The 19,948-nt window shown below is 41.6% G+C and overlaps 1 protein-coding gene across 2 annotated transcripts in view; it reads left to right on the plus strand.

Annotated features, from left to right (window-relative positions):
- Window positions 1-19,948, plus strand: part of LOC124777176 (tuberin) — a 299,285-nt gene that overhangs the window by 262,989 nt on the left and 16,348 nt on the right. For both annotated transcript variants that reach the window (XM_047252485.1, XM_047252487.1), the window contains exon 28: window positions 17,769-18,000. In XM_047252485.1, the coding sequence (XP_047108441.1) occupies window positions 17,769-18,000 (232 nt within the window). The remainder of the gene's footprint in view (window positions 1-17,768; window positions 18,001-19,948) is intronic.

Here is a 19,948-nt window from a genome sequence, read left to right on the forward strand (position 1 = left end):
AAAATGTATGAAACATCTGTCACTGAGCAAGGCAGTTTTGGGGTTTTGAAATGCATCGTGACACTCTTTGTCCACCCAAAAGGCACATTTTTCCAATGTAAACTATGCAATGGGGCCACAATCTGTGAAGTGTTCAGAATGAAACAAATGTAGTATGTCAACTTGCCTAGAACTGACTACAGTTCAGATACATTGCGGGGAACAGTCTGATGCATGACATGAGATGACAAGATCGTCAAAGTAGTTTGAACAGAACGGCACTTGAGCAGTCAGCTATTCCAAGTAACATTGAAAAATGGCAGGTGCAGAGGCACTGCCAAAGGGGAAATGCAAATACCTGAACAGGCCTGAGTGTGTATTAACAACAAATACTTTCTGTGATTCTTCTTCTAGTAGTATTTGCAAATAAGCATCACGCAAATCTATTTTACAAAAGTAACGGCCTGCGCCAAGCCTGTCCATAAGTTACTCAGGGCGAGGCAATGGATAGAGTCAGTTATTGTCTGTGGTTTGAGAATAGTTTTAAAGTCAACACAAATGTGAATGCAACCAGAAGGCTTGGGCATCAAAACCAGTGGACTTGCCCACAGTCTAGCTTGTACTGGAGCAATCACACCATTGTCTTGCAATTCTTTTAATTCACTGGCTACTTTGTCTCATAAAGCAATGGAAATGGTCTGAACCTGGAAAAACTTAGGCTGTGCATTGTCTTTCAAGGTAATGTGTGCTATGAAATTATTAGCTTTTCCAAGTCCATCAGAAAAAAGTTCCGGAAATTCCTTAAGCAAACTAGCTGTACTGTCTTTTGGATTAAAAGCAGTCACTGGAAGTACATTGTCTTGGATGCTAAGGCCGAACAAGTCAAACAAATCTAAGCCAAAAATATTTTCACTGTCTCTTGATTGCAACACGATAAATTTGACTGTCCTAGTGTGAGATTTGTAAATGGCAGGCAAATTACATTGTCCAAGTACTGGGATTTCCTGTCTGTTGTATGAAGTGATGTGCGTGCTAGATTGTGACAAGCATGATGAGCCAAACCATTTTTAAGTGGTGTGATTAAGCGAAGTTACAGAAGCACTTGTGTCCAATTGAAAGTCGGCACCATGGCCAGCAATTGTAGTGTTACAAATAGTTTGAATGAATGACATCACACTGCAGTGTGGAGATGAGGCACAACCTTGCGTGAATTACTGCCAGAATCTGTAGTCATTTTTCAAAACACTGCATTCACAGAATGTCCATAGACCTGTTGTTATGAGAGCAGGCAGAATTGGTGTTCTTTTGCCATCCAAGCAAACTACCTGGACAGCCTTTCTTTCCACAAGTGACATGTCGTGTTGCACGACAGGCAGTCTTGACGCTTACGGCAAGCAAAACAGCGAGGGCACGACTTCACTAGATGTACAGGCATGGCTACTTGTTTACTAGGCTGTCTGTGCATCTGCGTGCATGCTTGTTGTGGCGGCTGAGTGGAGCATTTGAGGGTAAGAGGCGACTTGACCAGAGAAATCAGGACCTGATCAAATTTATCGGCAGCTGTGGTGCCGGAATGGAGTTTTTCTGATATTTGCAACACTTGATGGAGTGAAGGATCTGAGTACTTGAGAATCTGTTCTCTAATTCTGTTATCAGGGACATTCTATGTGATCGCATCATATATCATCACGTCACTATAGAAGTTGTCACAACTACATTTGAATTTACACTTACTAGTGAGACCTTGTAAGTCAATATACCACTGATAATATGTCTATTCTGGTTTTTTTCTTAAGACAAAAGAACTGAAATCTGGCTGCCATGACCTGATTGTGCTGTTTGTAATACTGCCTTAATGCGCGTACTACTTCATCACAGGAGAGTACACAGGGAGATGATGTAGGGAAGAGTTTTTGAATTAAGAGAAACTCAGGGGTTCCCATGACAGACAGGAAATAATGAGATTTCACAGTACCTCGAATTCGATGGACGTGACAGTGGGTGTGGAACTGGGTGAGATATTTGAGCCATTCCTCTTCTTTTTCATCGAAGTGCCAAAACGGTGGCACTTGTTGGATCAGTTGATTTGTCGGTTGGGCAGCCAATGTAGTGTGTGCAGCAAGCAACTGCTGTACAGTAGACAGCAATGTGGCAATTTGCTGGTTCCGAAACTGAAAAATCCATATAGTTCCAGAGCAGGAGCAGTCTGTGGGTAGGATGCAGGGGCAGGGAGTGGAGGGGCAGGGTAGCCATTCTAATGCTAGCAAATTACAGCAAAATATGAAAAGACAAATAGAAAAGCAATGTGTAAAGCCTCCGAAAAGTGAAATAGATGAGTTCTGCTGCTCCCCTCTTATAATACATGCAACAACAAGAACAAATGAGCAAATAGAATCACTGCAACCTAGAACACATGAAAAGCAAACAAAACTTGTCAATAAGACTCGTCGCCACTTATAATGTTTTGTGGTTCCTAGCTGGATGAGGAGAGGATGGTATGATAGGTGGGTGGCCAGTTTCCTCTCACTACAACACAAAATGCACACTTGGTTAAAATACACTTTACTACAGGAACCAGTTGAGTACTTAACTTCAATTATGTCCAGTCTGAAGTTATGTGGTTAACAGAAATCAAATAACATGTACTAATTCTTGAATCTTCTTCATGTCCATATCACAACCATATAAAATGACTATCGTTCCCTCACAGCTAACTAAGGTGCGAGGTGATGACTACCACTGTGAAAGACTAGAGCACATTGCAATGTATTGAGGTGCAATGCAAACTGAGTCATGATGTGACATACTGAGATTGAGCTAGCTTGGTCGGCAGTGGCCTATATGCACATTGTCCCGGGGCATTATCAGTGCGTAGACTTGGGGTGTCTCTTGGTCTTCTCGTCATAGGCGCTTTTAGTTCAGCACCTACTGTACAATGTTTCCTAGTGCCAACCGGTGTGCTGGTGAAGGTGCACACCAGCACACCTAGGGTTATCAGCTGTCTCTCACATGAGGCAGCCTGTGAGCAGATTGAAAATTGAAAAACTGTTCACTTCCCCCACTGTAGCTTCACAGTTACATGTAGAGTTTGGCCTTTACCGATCCCGTGCAAGTATACTCAATAAGGCCCGTGCCCAGTGAGAAAATGCAGCAATCCGTGAGTCATTAATAAGTGCTAAATTCTAATCCTGTCCTTAATATTTGCCCACTAGAGGCCTGCCTGAACAAGCCCTAAAGTACTCCATAATTTTCAGAATATACCCTGAGTTTCCTTCAAATCCCTTTCTTCATTTCAAACCATCCTCGCTTTTGTCCCTCACAGCCCACCTTTGTCCCATCGTTGATATAGGCTGTCTCTGTCCCAGGTGTGGTTTGTACATGCACTACGTCTGCTGTTCTAAGGCAGGGCAGGAATTTGTATCACTGTTTATAAACAGCTGAAAACTGCCCTGACCACTGTCAAGTAATTGAAAGCTGCTGTGTTTGGGTGTGTTGGAATGACTACTGAGAGTCATATAGCAGAGGTACCAAGGAACCTCATATATAATTCTCTCCTTGAATAGTCTTTCTAGATGAAGTACAAAATCTATTACTACTCCACTTGATTGTGAGTGGCACATCAATGGTAAGTCTAGGCACCCTATCTGTGGGAGACATGGACAGGGAGATGTTGGCATGTTAAATTTGTTCCCCTAATCAACAAATTTGAAAAGCTGTCTTCCATGGAAACTGAAACAGTAGGACTCACTTCACCTTTTGGGAAATGTGCTACATTTCATGGGAAAGGGTGGCACATGCGAACAGGTAGTGGTCTATTAATAATTGCCAATTTGAATGTGTGACAAATAATGGTACCCCTGAGAGAAATGGTTGCAAGAGATGAGGAGCAGCACCACGTGCACTCGTTTTGTAAGCCCGGGGGGGTCCCTTTTAACACGTTGAAATGCTGTTCTCGCAGCCATTGAGAGAACAGCGCGTCGTTAACTGTAGATTGTGGTCCATGTTGGGATAAGCAATTCTTGTTGTCTGTGTTCTAAATTCATATTTAGATCGTTCCAGTGACTGGTAGAGAATATTGAGAACACCAACCTTGCTCATAGAGTTTAAATGATGCTCACACTCTGAAGCAATATGCCCAGAACTGATTGTGGCCCCCTGATTCCATATTGCGTGGAAGGTTTGAACCAGAGATTGCTGTGAATTCCTAAACTGGGGCCATAGGGTTGAGAACTGCAGCCCCTGCCCCACCCCTAATAATAAAAAAGTGTGTGGAAAGGGGGGGGGGGGAGAGAGAGAGAGAGAGAGAGAGAGAGAGATGCATTCACAAAGGGGCTGAAAATGAGGGGTTTTAGTTTTGTCACTCTCCATCCACTCCAGATAAAGGTGGCTGTAAAAGCCCTATGAGTATCGGTGCTAGATTCAGACATGCTCGCCGCAAGCAAGAGTATTAAATTCATTGCAGTAAATTGTTGAAGCATTTGCAACAAAGTCTGAGTTTGGAGTGCCCCTAGAAAGGTAGTGGAGCACACATAATACTAGATAAAGGAACTTGGTTAAAACCTGAAATTGACAGCAGTGAGATTTTTTGGGGGAAAAAGCACATATCAAAAGGATAGACTAATTGGAAATTGAATTTATCTTATGCCACAGGAACAGATTGATTTGAACCCCACATGTGGTGGAAGTATGTTGAATGTAATGGCAACAAATTGACCTGATCTCTTTGAGAATATCCCCACTGAAACTTGTATCAGTGACCATGAGACATTTTTGGCATCAGTGATTACCAAAGCACAAATGACAACTAAAAGAAAACTTTTTCTGGCTTAAATATATTTATTCACAAATTGAGATTTGTAAATAAGTATATTGTAAGACAGAACAGTGTGTATTGTGGATTTCTCCAAGCAGCTAAAACAAATAGAAAGATTTGTGTGTTCAGTAAACCAAGTAAAGGGGCAGTAGTGTCACATCTCATCGAGGAAGTTAGAACTGTAAGCTCAGGACAGGGCATTTAGAGGGACTAAGGTTGAAACTTAAAAGAATAGTGGGGCATGCACTGGATAGATATACACCTAGTAGAACAGTTTATGATGGGAAGGACGTATGGTACACAGTCACTGTATAGAAGCTTCTATAAAAACAGACAACTGCATAATAGGTGTAAAACAAACAATAGGGCTGTAGAGAGAGATGCTGAACAAAATGCATTTGACCGTGAAGAGGGCAATGCGCCAAGGTTTCAGTGAGTACCATCGTAGAAATGTGATTCTACTGGCATGTAAAAATGTTCAAATAACTTATTGCTATGAAGATGGGTGATGCCAACACCAACCACCAATATTTCAACAGGTTCACATCCTGTCATTTTCAAGGCACAAATGCAGTGTGATAGCATTGTGCAAGGAAATTAAAAACCTCAATATGCAGAGCGTATGTGGAAAGATAAAAACTGTGTGCGGTTACAGGTTACACGCGTGCGTGCGCGCGCACCTGCCCGGCCACACACACGCACACACACACACACACACACACACACACACACACACACACACACACAGTAAACATGAGTGCCATCACATAAACAAAGTCAGAAGTTATCAGTAATGAATATTAATAACCAGTGGGTGAGTGAGTTTGCATTAACTCTGTCCCTCTGTTATTTGACCAGGTAGAGAGAATAATTCCCCACAGAATTTGAGGAAAAACCACCATCTCTATTAAATAAGGTCACTTGCTAATTTGAACTCGTCCACTTTCTTAATAACACTATCCTAGTAGCTGGAAGTGCATGCCAGACTCCCCATGTTGTTTGTATTCCGTAGGGTGACTGGTGCCAAGACAGTGTTCTGCAACAGCAAATTTGCTTGACCATTCTAAATGTAACACTTACAGTCAGTACACTGGTTCCTCTTGGTCCTGGTAGCCTGACCAATATACGCTGGTGTGCAAACAGTAAGGGCAAAAGTAACTTTCCACCGCTAATTAACACAGCTCAATGAAACTGGGACTTTACATAGAAAGAGATGCTACTATATAGTACAGAAGGTAACTGTAAGAAATATGCAGTGAGATGAACAGAAATGACACTTTTATTCAAAGACAATAATTACACTAAAATCGCTGCAATGTATGACAGTCATTTCCTTCAGCAGTGCAGTTACAACTGCTGGATCGTCATTGGTGCATGTGGACATGCTGCAATATATGTGTCCAATGCATCCTACACATGCACAATGGAATGTAAGTTGGGGGAAAGGACAGACCAGTCCATTCAGTGAGTATCCTCTCATTCCAAGAGGTGCTCAACCTGTGCAGTTCAATGCAGTCATGCATTGTCACCCATAAAAATTAAGTCTGGACTGAATGTTATCCTCAAATGATGGAATGGGGAAGGAGCATAGTCTCATAGTAATACTGACTGGTGAGTGTACTATGTTCATCTAGTTTGAGGTCAGTATGCCCATGCAGCATTATGCCTCCCCACGTTATAACACATGGACTACCAGAACAGTTTTGTTTGACAATGTGTGTGTCCCTTCTTGCCATATGAGGGTATTTTTAAATGATCATCAAATGAAGCCGATACATTCCTTAAAAACAATATTCAGCTGTCTGAATGTGTAATGGATTCTTTCACAAACAGGAGTTAAAACAGCACTTTGCTTTATGCAATTAGGGGCAGGAGAATTAATGTGATGTGCAAGTTTGGAACAATACTATGATCTTGATATTGTAATGAAACAAGAATGCACATTGCAATCTCACTCTACTATTGTGGAATTTACTCAGCCTCCACAAGCAATGGTACATTTTCTCCCCTTAGAGCCTGTAGTAGGTCAGTGTGAGCATCACTTTAAGAACTCAACAGATTTCTTACATCAATCAGAAGGATCGGCTTTGATTGACTCTGGCATTTTAGTAATTTTTTTTGGGGTTGCTCTCTTCTCTCTCTTTCGTCATGTTTCTCTGTTCAATTCATTACTGTTAATTGAGGTTAGGTCTGTTGTTGTATTAATAAACATATTTTGACATGTATTGACTTTCGCTGATCTACTATTCCATGACCAGTGCTATGAAAAGACAGATGGAGATGCGATGGGGAGCACACTGTTGTCAGTTTGTTTGTGGAAGATTTTGAGGAACATGCACCGGAGTGAGCAACATTGCAACCTCTGTGTTTTTAAATGTGCAGATGATACTTCTGTTGTTTGGCCACAAGCTTGTGAAAATTTAAACAGCTTTTTAGAACATCTAAATTCAGTCCACATGAATATTGGTTTCACGATGGAGTTGAAAAGGATGGTTGTTTTCCCTTCTATGATGTGCTGGCGAGGAAGGGAGTTGATGGAATGTTGGGACATGTCGTTTGTAGGAAGCCTACTCACACCGACTTATATCTACAGGTTGATTTGATTTGATTTTATCAGGGAAGCAAAAACAATATTGACCAAGCCCACTGCTGCCTGCGCCAAAACAGAGTTTATTGTGCAGTATCATTCCCTGTGTCTCTAGTAAAGCCGACCAGTGCCCTTGAACAGTGCAAGGAGATCCTTTACCAGTGCTTTGCTAGACACAATTTCTTCAGGTTTGGTTGATCCAAATATTTTGTGTCTTTTAATCTCCAGTGCCTCACATTCGAAAATCAAATGTGATGCAGTTTCCTCACCCACACTACAAATCCTACATTTGGGGTCTTCTTTTATTATCCCCATTGTATGCAGGTGTTTTTTGAAGTTTCCATGGCCTGTCAATAGTCCAAGCATGAGTTTCATCTCTCTCCTGTCCAAGCCCAGGATTGAGAGACTTCTCTTAGAACATGGCTTTGGCATCAATACCTTGCCATAATTGATAGTTGCCACCATCTGGGTATCATGAAGGGGTATTCCATACCTTGGTTCATGAGGCACATGTCATCTTAGACCCTGAAAGTTCATCAGCCGAGTTAGCCCATCTCAAAATCACCTTTCATCACAATGGTTATAATGAAAGACAGATCAGACACACTTTGCACTATCAACCAACTGAGAATCAAGTGAATGGTGGTGATAACTGGGTGATTCCAAAGTCCAGGGCCTCTTTGCCTTATACAGGAGCATTTGCACCAGGATTGGTCACATTCTGCGGAAATGTGTTTCTCAACCACCGTCTAAGATTAGGGCCCTAAAGGATGATTTTGGTTTTTGTAAGACAGGTGTCAATTGTATTCCTTGTGTTGTGGTATACTATATATTGGTCAGACAATGAGGACCATGGAGGACTTGTGTATTAAACAGAAGCATCAAATGCAACAGCCAAGCAAATATGCTTTAGCAGAAGTTTGCCTTAGCAGCAATCATCCTGTGGACTATAAGAAAATGGAGATTCTGGCATGCACTTCCAGCTATTTTGTTTCTGATATTGTGGAAGCACTTGAGTTCAAATCAACATGTGATCTTATAGATAGAGGGGGAGGTTTTCACTTAAATTGTGTGTGAATTCTGATATATATCCAAACAACAGGAGAGCAGAGTTAATGCTACCTCACCTATTGTATACTAATAATATTCAGTAATGATTAGCACTGACATTGGTCATCTTTGGTTGTGTGGTTCCACTAGTATTTATGATCACTCGCACTAATGGCAACGCAAAGACTGGTAGAACAAAGAAGAGGTTCCTGAGGTAGATGATTGCAGAGTTAACGACTGGCTAACCAAAAACTAGTCCAGGACATAGGGAAGTCATCTTAAGCATATACCAACTGTTAAGGGAGCAATCTGAATCAGAAGTGTAGTACAGGCAAGATCAAAACTGTACTGGTCAGTGGCATTTACTTACTGCTTCAGTGAGCTAGTGGGACTGACTAGCAATTATTGCACCGAAAACTTTTGTCGGAACTGGAATAGTAGCGTATTAATTTATCCCTGCGACTTCGTCCTTCTTGAGGATGCTATTTCAGCCAAAAAGACAATGTTGTGTCTGTGTTGTATGTGTGTGCATGTGTAACTGAACGAGTGCAGTATTTACAGGCAGCCTCACGTCAGTGGATGGCCTCACACAGCTAGCTTGCTGTGGCGCAGCTCGGACTGGGGCACGCTGTGAGTATCTCTGACCCCTGTTCTCCATATTGTATACCCAGGCTGGATGGGGAATGCGAATCAGTGTCAGATACTAAACACTTCCCCTCTCTTATTGGCACCTAGGGCTGGAAATGGCCCGGTCTGTATGCCAACTTCAGTCAAGGAAGGGAGATGGGGGAGGGCCAGAGCAGAGTTGCCAGAGTCCCACCAAAGTCTCCCATCAAAGGTCATTGACCCGATCAGCCAGTTTAGATGCCGCTGCTGCCAGTGGGATCGCTGACCAATCAATAGGTCCTGCAGCACAGCTCGGTCCTGTCTCCAGGGGAATGGGTGGTGGCCGTGTAGGAGATGTGGACAATGGTTCAACCTCCATGGGCACTTGAGTCTGAAAACGCACCATCTTCATCCATTGTGTGGTGTGGTAGTTGCTGATGTTGATGAGAGCCGAAAGTTGCATAGTATGTTGAAGTGGTTCATTCACCATCAGCTCTCATCACTGGTCTTTGTTGTTGCCGAAGACAAGAGTGTTGGTTGTAGCAGTAGTGGGTAGGCTTTTGGCAGGCATGTCCTGAACATGATTGTGGAAACCTTGACCAGTCGGTAGCTGAGGAGAAGAGGGGCTGGCGTGACTCATAGCAGCCACAGCTGATTTTGATGCCTGACTAGATGCTCCTTGTCGGTGCAACCTTAAACTGTGCCACCATCTATTGCCAACTATGGTGCCTTCAGTCCATCCAGGATTCTGGTCAAAAGTATCGGCCCACATGTGGGAGCCCAGTTGGTAATATGCCTGTGTGTGCGGACAGGGCACCTGCTGAGCAGGGTGAAATAGTTGAAGAGCTTACAGGCCCTGCACCTTTGTAAAATTTCAGATCTGCTGTTTTCCATTTAAGATGATGGACCACTAGGTGACAAGGAAACTGGTGAATATGTCTCCTGGGTTGGCTGTCATTATTTTACACATTTGCAGTTTGAACTTACTGTCTGCTCGAATTCTGAATTGGATATGGGATGTGAAGAGGCAGTCACTAGGTACTCAATCTCATTCCATTGACAAAAACCTTTTAATGCAGATACTGTTAACTGAGGGCCATTGTCAGAAACCTGGGTAGAAGGCACTCCCCCCTATTGTTAATATGATTGGTAAAGCATGGATGGTAGCTGTTGTGGTGGTGCCAGCCATCCCTGCCACATAAGGAAAGTTGGACAGGGAACTGACAACTAGCAACCTCATTGATCCTTTTAATAATCTAGCCAAGTCGAAATGTTCTCTTTGCGGAGGGTGGTCAGGACCCAAGAGAAGATTGCAGTGTTACAATGGGGCAGGCTGAATGTGGGTGCAAGCCTGGCAGTTCTGGTGAATGTGTTCTCTAATGGTGTCAACACCAGGCCAGTACACATGTTGCCATGTTATTGCCTTCATTCTTATGTCCCCCATTATGGATGGGCAGATGGGGGAGGGGGGGGGGGTGTCAGTACATGGGGTAATTCAGAATTAACTACCCAACAATATGACACCATCAGTGATGTTAAGCTTGTGTTGTAATTAAAAATAGATATACCATGTCGATTTGGTGCCCTTGGGCTGATGTTCTAGCCAACCCCACCATATGGCATACTACACCCTACTGACTACCAGATCATGGCCTGTTTCTGTGGCTATTATGTGCACCACAACCCCTAATTGGTTTAGGGTGTGTCGCTGCATGGCAGAATGCAGAATTTCATGCTTGTCGAACTCTTAGATCTTGGCCACATGGCATGTGAGAAGTGCATCTGAGTGAAGAGTATGGCATGGTGGACCTTGTAGGTATGGTTACAAAGGAACATTTCCCAACATTACAGCCACTGGATTGTGTTATTGGGAAGTTTTGAATGGGGACCAAGTATGACAGCCAATGCCTCTTTCTCAGTTTAGGAATAATTTCTCTGTGCTGTGTTTAATGTTTCATATGCAAACACAATGGCCTGTTCTGTGTCGTCAGTGTGTTTCTGGGACAGCATGGCTTCAATACCACACTCTAATGTGTCAGTGGCTAGTGTCAATATGCAACATTGCTAAACAAAGAGCCGACCTAAGGCAGTTTTTAAATTGCATGAAAGCTTTGTGGCTGTAAGAATTTAACAGCTTTTATCTGCACGCAATCAAGTGGGTTGAAAATGTGGGCCATTTTGGGAATAAATTTCACAAAATAATTGACTTTCCCAAGAATGACTGTAGATCTTTGAGGTACTTGGGAGCTGGTAAATTAGTGATTGTGTCCTCATGATCCTCTGTCTTGCTGAGCCCTTCTTTACTTAAGTTATATCCCAAGTACTTTGCGCTTTGCTCAAAGCAAATGCATTTGTCGAGATGGCAATGCAGACCATGGGGTTGGAGCTGCCCAAACATCATTTTTAAGCTGCGCAGGTGCTGCTCCTGTGTGGCTCCAATAATTAACAAGTCCTCTTAAATAATTAAAATGGTTTGGAATACCTTGGATTAGTTGCTCAAGGTACCTCTATAATATTGTGGGAGCACCCAAAAAGGCAAATTGTTGTAATGATACATGTAGAATGGCATATTGATACCTAAAAACTGTTTCGTCTGATCATGTACAAGCAACTCAAAGTAGGCATCAAATGGCTCCTGCCCAACTTCGCCAGTAATTCCTAGGAACTGGATACTGAGCAACACTTGCTTGAGCATTAACGATAGACTTAAAAATCACCACAAATCGAAACTGATCTACTTGGTTTCCCACATGATGTATCAAGTTCTGTCAATGGTATTGTTGTTGAAACTAGAAAATTTGAAAACTAAAAATCCCTAAAGCACCTAAGGCAAAAAGTTGGTTTTGTCAAAGAGCTGACTGCCAACAAGGTTAGTTGCTGAGCTACACTTTTATACTTAGATTAGCCTACAATCTTACTCCATATTGGGATCAACTGCCCATTGTATGTCACTGTTGTGTACTGAGGGGCCTCAGCTGCAGGGAACTGATGCACCAATACACATCTTCATTAATCGGACATGTTGTTGTTGTTGTTGTTGTTGTTGTTGTGGTCTTCAGTACTGAGACTGGTTTGATGCAGCTCTCCATGCTACTCTATCCTGTGCAAGCCTCTTCATCTCCCAATATCTACTGCAGCCTACATCCTTCTGAATCTGCTTAGTGTATTCATCTCTTGGTCTCCCTCTATGATTTTTACCCTCCACGCTACCCTCCAATACTAAATTGGTGATCCCTCGATGTCTCAGAACATGTCCTACCAACCGATCCCTTCTTCTAGTCAAGTTGTGCCACAAACTCCTCTTCTCCCCAATTCTATTCAATACCTCCTCATTAGTTATGTGATCTACCCATCTAATGTTCAGCATTCTTCTGTAGCACCACATTTCAAAAGCTTCTATTCTCTTCTTGTCTAAACTATTTATCGTCCATGTTTCACTTCCATACATGGCTACTCTCCATACAAATACTTTCAGAAACGACTTCCTGACACTTGAATCAATATTCAATGTTAACAAATTTCTCTTCTTCAGAAACGCTTTCCTTGCCATTGCCAGTCTACATTTTATGCCCCCTCTACTTCGACCATCATCAGTTATTTTGCTCCCCAAATAGCAAAACTCCCTTACTAATTTAAGTGTCTCATTTCCTAATCTAATTCCCTCAGCATCACCCGACTTAATTCGACTACATTCCATTATCCTCGTTCTGCTTTTGTTGATGTTCATCTTATATCCTCCTTTCAAGACACTGTCCATTCCGTTCAACTACTCTTCCAAGTCCTTTGCTGTCTATGACAGAATTACAATGTCATCGGCGAACCTCAACGTTTTTATTTCTTCTCCATGGACTTTAATACCTACTCTGAACTTTTCTTTCGTTTCCTTTACTGCTTGCTCAATATACAGATTGAATAGCATCGGGGAGAGGCTACAACCCTGTCTCACTCCCTTCCCAACCACTGCTTCCCTTTCATGTTCCTCGACTCTTATAACTGCCATCTGGTTTCTGTACAAATTGTAAATAGCCTTTCGCTCCCTGTATTTTACCCTTGCCACCTTCAGAATTTGAAAGAGTCTATGTCATTGTCAATGTCTATGTCATTGTTTATGTCTACAAATGCTAGAAACATAGGTTTGCCTTTCCTTAATCTTTCTTCTAAGATAAGTCGTAGGGTCAATATTGCCTCACGTGTTCCAACATTTCTACAGAATCCAAACTGATCTTCCCCGCGGTCGGCTTCTACCAGTTTTTCCATTCGTCTGGAAAGAATTCGCGTTAGTATTTTGCAGCTGTGACTTATTAAACTGATAGTTCGGTAATTTTCACATCTGTCAACACCTGCTTTCTTTGGGATTGGATAATCAGACATGTGGTCATGCATTCATCCAACTGGAAATCTGTTATTGCTCCGTTAATGTCCACTTGCAACATGAGTGTCTCCATCCTCACTGTTGATGCTGCTGCTGCTGCGAACACCAGCAAGATAGCATGCTGTGAGCTGATGGCCATAGTTGTTGTCTCTGCTGAATGAGCAGACACCTGCTAGACGCCCATTTGGAGCATGCAAAACAGATGTCATAGAAAGGGCAGTGATGCCATTGATGCTGTGGGCTGCTGGGTATAATTTGATGGCACAAAGTTTTTTGGGACCCTTTGATGACAGAGAGGAAACTGTTGAATCAGCCTCCACTCACTTTGGGACATGCCAAAAGTGAACAAAGCGCTTCAGTTTTTATATGAATACCATTGATGAGAATGGTGGATCACTAACCATTACATGAACTACTGGATCCATGTCACTGGACTGATGGATGGTCAGTAAATTGGATGATAACATTGATTGGAAGCCATCAGTTGATCATAGAGTGCAGTAGCATCTAATACTACTAACAACGTAGACACCAGAAGAATTGTGAAACATAACTGTTCCTGATGCAGTTACTTTGTTAGCTTTTGCAAGGTTCCACACATCGCTCAGGGTTAGATCAGATGACTTTAAAGCCTTCCCACTAACTTCTCTATCAGGAGAAAGATGTATAATAATATCATGGATTAATGAGTCTGCGTACGATTCGCTCACTGTTTGCAGAAAAAATCACACTTGTGTGCTAAGCCTTGCAAGTCAGCAGCCCATGTATGTGCTTATTGGGGTATGTTGCCTGTAATAGTCAGTCATCAAACCACAAACATTAGGAAGCCTCAAACTAGTGGGATCTGAGAGTGGGTGTAGTTGTTGCACCACTTCATACTGTAGTTTTTGCACCACTTCTTACTAGAAAATAGTAAGAGTACTCTCTTGACAGTTTGGGTCACTTGTTTGACTTGTGTTGTAGTGAAGAATAAAATGGTGTGAATAGACGTACCAACTTTTGTTAGCCTCATTGAAGTAAGCAACCAGATCGATACTATGCTCTGCATGACAAAGTTTTAAAGTTCCTTATAGCACAATCTTGTTATATTTGTGCCTTCAAAATGACAGGATGTACACCTCTCAAAATATTAGTAGTTGCCGAAGGCTTCACCCAGCAGCATTCCTATAAGTTATTTGACCATAGAATAGTATTATATCAAAAGATCCCTCAGAAAACCCAAAGAAACTCTGGTTGTAAATAAAGGCTGTTAGTTGTGCCAAAGTTAATATCTACATTGATCAGACAAGAACTGAAACTGAGCATAGCAAAGCAAAATCAGAAATGCTTGACTCCTTTTTCAAATGTTCCTTTACAAAACAAAACCCATGAGTATTGCCACAGTTTAATTCTTGTACCACTGCAAAGAGGAGATATTAGTTTCAGTAGCGTTTAGAAATTGCTGGTTCGATTAAAACTGGAAAATGCTCCAGGGTCTAATGGAATCATATCAGATTCTATAACTGATTTGTGGCTTAGTAGGCCCCTCTTTTAACCACAATATACCAAAGATCCCTCAAATAAAGAACTGTGCCCAGTGGTTTAGAAGAAAGTAAAGGTCACTCCCATCCACAAGAAGTGCAGCAGAAGTGATACTTGAAACTACTTTCCAATATCTTTGATATCTATTCGTTGTAGAATCTCATAACATATTCTGAGCTCAAATGTTATGAAGTATCTCAAACTGAATAACCACCTCCATGCCAATCAGCATGGATTTCAAAAGCTCTGATCATGTGAAACATTACTACTACTTTTCTCACATGGTATACTTAAGGTTATGGATGGGAGCAATCAAGGAGCTGCATTGCTTCTTACTTCAGAAAAGCATTTTGTCCAATATCACACATTTACTTATTATTGATAGTAGGATTGTATGGGATATCAAGTGATATTTGTGAGTGGATTCGAGATTTCTTGGTAGAAAGGACACAGCATGTTATCTCAAATGTCGAGTCTTCAACAGACGTAGAAGTAACTTCAGGCATGACCGAGGGAAGCGTGTTGTGAGACCCTTGCTGTTCCTGTTGTATATTAATGGCGTTGCACTACCATAGAGTTTTTGCAGGTGATACTGTTATCTATAATTAAATTCTATCTGGAAAACAGCTGCACATATATTAAATCAGAACTAGATAAGATTTCAAAGTGGTGCCAATACTGGTAACTCTCATTGAATGTTCAAAAATGTAAAGTTATGCACTTCACAAAACAAAAAAGCGTAGTATCCTTTGACTAAAATACCAATGACTCCCAACTGGAATCAGTCAAATCATACAAGTACGTGGATGTAACAATTTGTAGGAATATGAAATGGAGTGATCACATAGTCTGTTGTAGGTAAATCAAGTGGCAGACTGTGGTTCAGTGATAGAATACTAGGGAAATGCTGTCAGGTGACAAAGAAGATTGCATATAAAACACTTGGGCTACACATCCAAGAATATTGTACAATTGTGTGGGATCATTTGCAAACATGGCTAACGGGGGATATTGAACTTAGGAAAAGAGAGTCAGCACCAGTCATCATAGATTCGTTAAACCCATGGGAGAGCACTAAGGAGATGCTGAAAAAACTGAACAGACACTTCAAGATATCACTCAGATTTTTCAGTTCTGTGGTAAGTCTATTGAAAACGTGCAGAATAGTACACACATTTTTGTACAGTGGTTAAAGAAGTTTTATCCAATTGCAGATCATTTTTCTGTCTAGTGTTTACTGACAGAATGTGACTCTTCATTTTGAATGAGTCCATATTGTTAACCAAAAGTAGTCCCATGATGAATGTATGGATGGGAATGGCAAAGTGAAAATTTTGAGGTACTTGAATAGCAGCCTTGAGCATGATGTCACAAACTGCACTGTACCACTGTACTTTCTGATTGGCCTTTTCTGGGCGCAGTTTGTTAGTGTATAGAGTTGTTCTAAAATATGATACCAGAGCATTTCATAGAGTGAACGTACACAAAGTAAACAAGATTTTTTGTTTCAGTGAAAGATGGTGGAGATTATTCTTATAGCAAAGATACTGTCATTTAGTTTGTGCACAAGATCCTGAAAGAGTATTTCAAGAGCTTTTTTTTTTTATCTCCAGCCTTAAAAATTTAAAATATTCCACTTCACTGATTATTTGATGGCCAAACCAACATCTGTTTGTGATTAAACAGTAAACATGTATAGTGTACACAACTTGTGGTGGCATAGCAAGGAGAAATTGCAGGAAAGGGCAGTAAATTTGTCTGTGCAGAGAATTTAGTTTACTAGAAAAATACAGTGCCATAATGAGACAAAGATAGAAACAGAGCACTGTGCTTCCTGGAAATGTTATCTTGAACACATGGAAATGGTCCATAAGTCTTAATACATAAATGTTACAGTTCTGACTTTTATTGTGTCATGAATTGATGAAAAAACTAGGGTTGAAAGTAATTTAGTTACTGAACACAAATGAGGCAGAGCTTCTTGTTATCTACACCTCTAGCTCTGGCTCGGAAGGTGTGGCTCAGCACATCAGGTACCATTGTAGTTTTTCACCCAGAGCCTTTGTGTTGCAATATTACTTCCAGTGGCACCTTTCTATGGAGGAACATCTGTAGACCCTGTTGTTGGATCACTGCCCAAATCAGACAAGGATGCTATAATATGTGGCTTGCTGCTTGGCTAGTTGGATAAATATGCAGATATATTGCCTGTACAACTAATTAAAAACATAATGCTATAGCAAGATGTTTCATGTCTACACAAGCTAGAAAATTTTCTGTCGTTTTTTATTTGCTTATCCATGTCTTAGTGCCTCCTCTGTTTGGTGAATAATGATCTGTCCTCAATTTTTTTATATTTTCTATCATTCTGAAAGACGTAAATCATGCATATTTTTTTGTTAACTAAACAGCAGTTTTCGCATATGTCAATGTTTTCCTTAATCTTGTGGGCACCAAATGAGATCCAGATTTTTGTGATTTGAACCACAGGGTATCTTCAATGTGTGTCCTTGACTTGTTATTATGAGTGATTACATTAGTATCTGCTACTTTTCCATCACATTGTTATCACTTTATACAGTAGCTGATACTTCCAAAAGACAGATTCGTCTTTGTGTATGTGTTGGCCATACACGGTAAACAGGTAGTCAGTTTGTCTTCATTGTGGATAATTAACTTTTTGTGGCTGTTTGAGTTCAAGTTTAATGACACTGAACATAGTATTAATTAATATTTTTGCTATTCATGTTTAGCATTCTAAGCTTTCAAATTATACAATTTTTTTGCTATTGACTCATAATCCAGAAATAAATAACTAAAACTTGTCTTTTTGCTTATAGCTACGTGTTTCTACAGCTATATCATGCTGCCAGTTTTGGTAGCACAGCAGAAAAGCCATTGTTGGTTCCACAGACACAGATTGTAGAGAGAGCAGTTAAGAATCTTGATAGGATTCCTCCATATGAAACCCATAAAATTGGGGTAGTTTATGTGGGGCCAGGACAAGCAGGGCGAGAGACGGAAATTTTACGCAACCAGTTTGGCTCACTTCGCTACACAGAGTTCTTGCAGGTATGTTTAGTTTTATTACATATTCATATTAATCTACTTACATTGCAGCATAAGTACTTATCTCAAGGAGTATTTTGTGAGAACTATTCCCAAGTCCATTGATTTATTTTTTAGTTTTTATTTTTTTAATTTGGTTCAGCCAAACAATTGCTTCATTGCTCATAATGCTATTACTGATCTTAGTCCATATGATTGATTTATCTTCTACTTGTGCCCAGAATTAATTTTTCACTTATTACACTTCACAGCTGTGCTAATAAATTATTCAAATACTAACAAAGAGATAGAGGGGCTGGCCAGTACTTACCTCAGCTCAGTAGGGCCGATAGATACACAAAAAACAGAACCGAAAATTTACGTTCCTAGCTTTCGGAACAAATGTTCCTTCATCAGGGAGGAGAGAGGGGAAAGAAAGGGAAGAAGGGAAAGTGGATTCAGTTACTCACAACCCAGGTTATGAAGCAACAGGGAAAGGAAAACAGGGAGGGTAGCAAGGATGGAGGCATGGTTGTTAGAGGGAAGCCAAAGATATTCTACTGTAAGTACTGTGCCAGCTTCAAACCAAAGAGGATGCATACAGAAGTAAAGAGGTATACAGTATAAAGATAAACACAACTATGTAGGATGAATAGATGCGTGAATGGCTAAAGAGGAAAGGGAAACAGGAGAAGCCTGAAGAGTAAATGGGAGTGAGGTGGTTTAACGTAGGTTCAGTCCTGGGGGATGAAAGGATGTTTTGGAGTGCAAGTTCCCATCTCCGCAGCTTGGAGGGACTGGTGTTGGGTGGGAGAAGCCAGATGGCACATACGGTGTAGCAGGTTCCTTGGTCCCTAGAATTATGCTGGAGGGCATGCTCCGCTACTGGGTATTGGACATCTCCTAGGCGGACAGTTCGTCTGTGTCCGTTCATGCGCTCAGCCAGTTTAGTTGTTGTCATACCGATTTAAAAGGCTGTGCAGTGCAGGCATGTCAGCTGATAAATGACGTGTAGTTTCACACGTGGCCCTGCCTTGAATTGTGTATGTTTTACCAGTAGTGGGGCTGGAGTAGGTGGTTGTCGGGGGATGCATGGGGCAGGTTTTGCAGCGGGGTCGGTTACAGGGGTAGGAACCACTGGGTAGAGAAGGTAGTCTGGGAATATTGTAGGGTTTAACAAGGATGTTACGGAGGTTAGGGGGGCGACGAAAGGCAACTCTGGGTGGTGTGGGGAGAATTTTGTCAAGGGATGATCTCATTTCAGGGGTTGACTTGAGAAAGTCATATCCCTGGCAGAGTAATTTGTTGATGTATTCGAGGCCAGGATAATATTGGGTGACAAGGGGGATGCTTCTGTGTGGTCTGGGGATAGGAACATTGTTGTTGGACGGGGAGGAATGTATTGCTCGGGAGATCTGTCTGTGGACAAGGTCTGCAGGATAGTTGCGGGAGAGGAAAGCACTGGTCAGGTTATTGGTGTAATTGTTGAGGGATTCATCACTGGAGCAGATACGTTTGCCACGAATACCTAGGCTGTAGGGAAGGGAACGTTTGATGTGGAATGGATGGCAGCTATCAAAGTGAAGGTACTGTTGTTTGTTTGTGGGTTTGATATGGACAGAGGTGTGGATGTGAGCTTCAACAAGATGAAGGTCAACATCCAGGAAGGTGGCTTGGGTTTTGGAGAAGGACCAGGTGAAATTCATATTCAAAAAGGAGTTGAGGTTATGGAGGAAATTAAGGAGTGTTTCTTCACCATGAGTCCAGACCCCAAAGATGTCGTCTAACCTATACCAGGCCAGGGGAAGCAGCTGTTGGGTCTTCAGGAAAGCCTCCTCCATGTGGCCCATGAAGAGGTTAGCATAGGACGGAGCCATCCTGGTTCCCATGGCCGTTCCCCTGATTTGTTTGTAGGTCTGGCCTTCAAAGGTGAAGTAATTATGGGTTAGGATGAAGTTGGCAAGTGTGATAA

This window comes from Schistocerca piceifrons, chromosome 2, assembly GCF_021461385.2.
Source record: "Schistocerca piceifrons isolate TAMUIC-IGC-003096 chromosome 2, iqSchPice1.1, whole genome shotgun sequence".
Lineage (NCBI taxonomy): Eukaryota > Metazoa > Arthropoda > Insecta > Orthoptera > Acrididae > Schistocerca > Schistocerca piceifrons.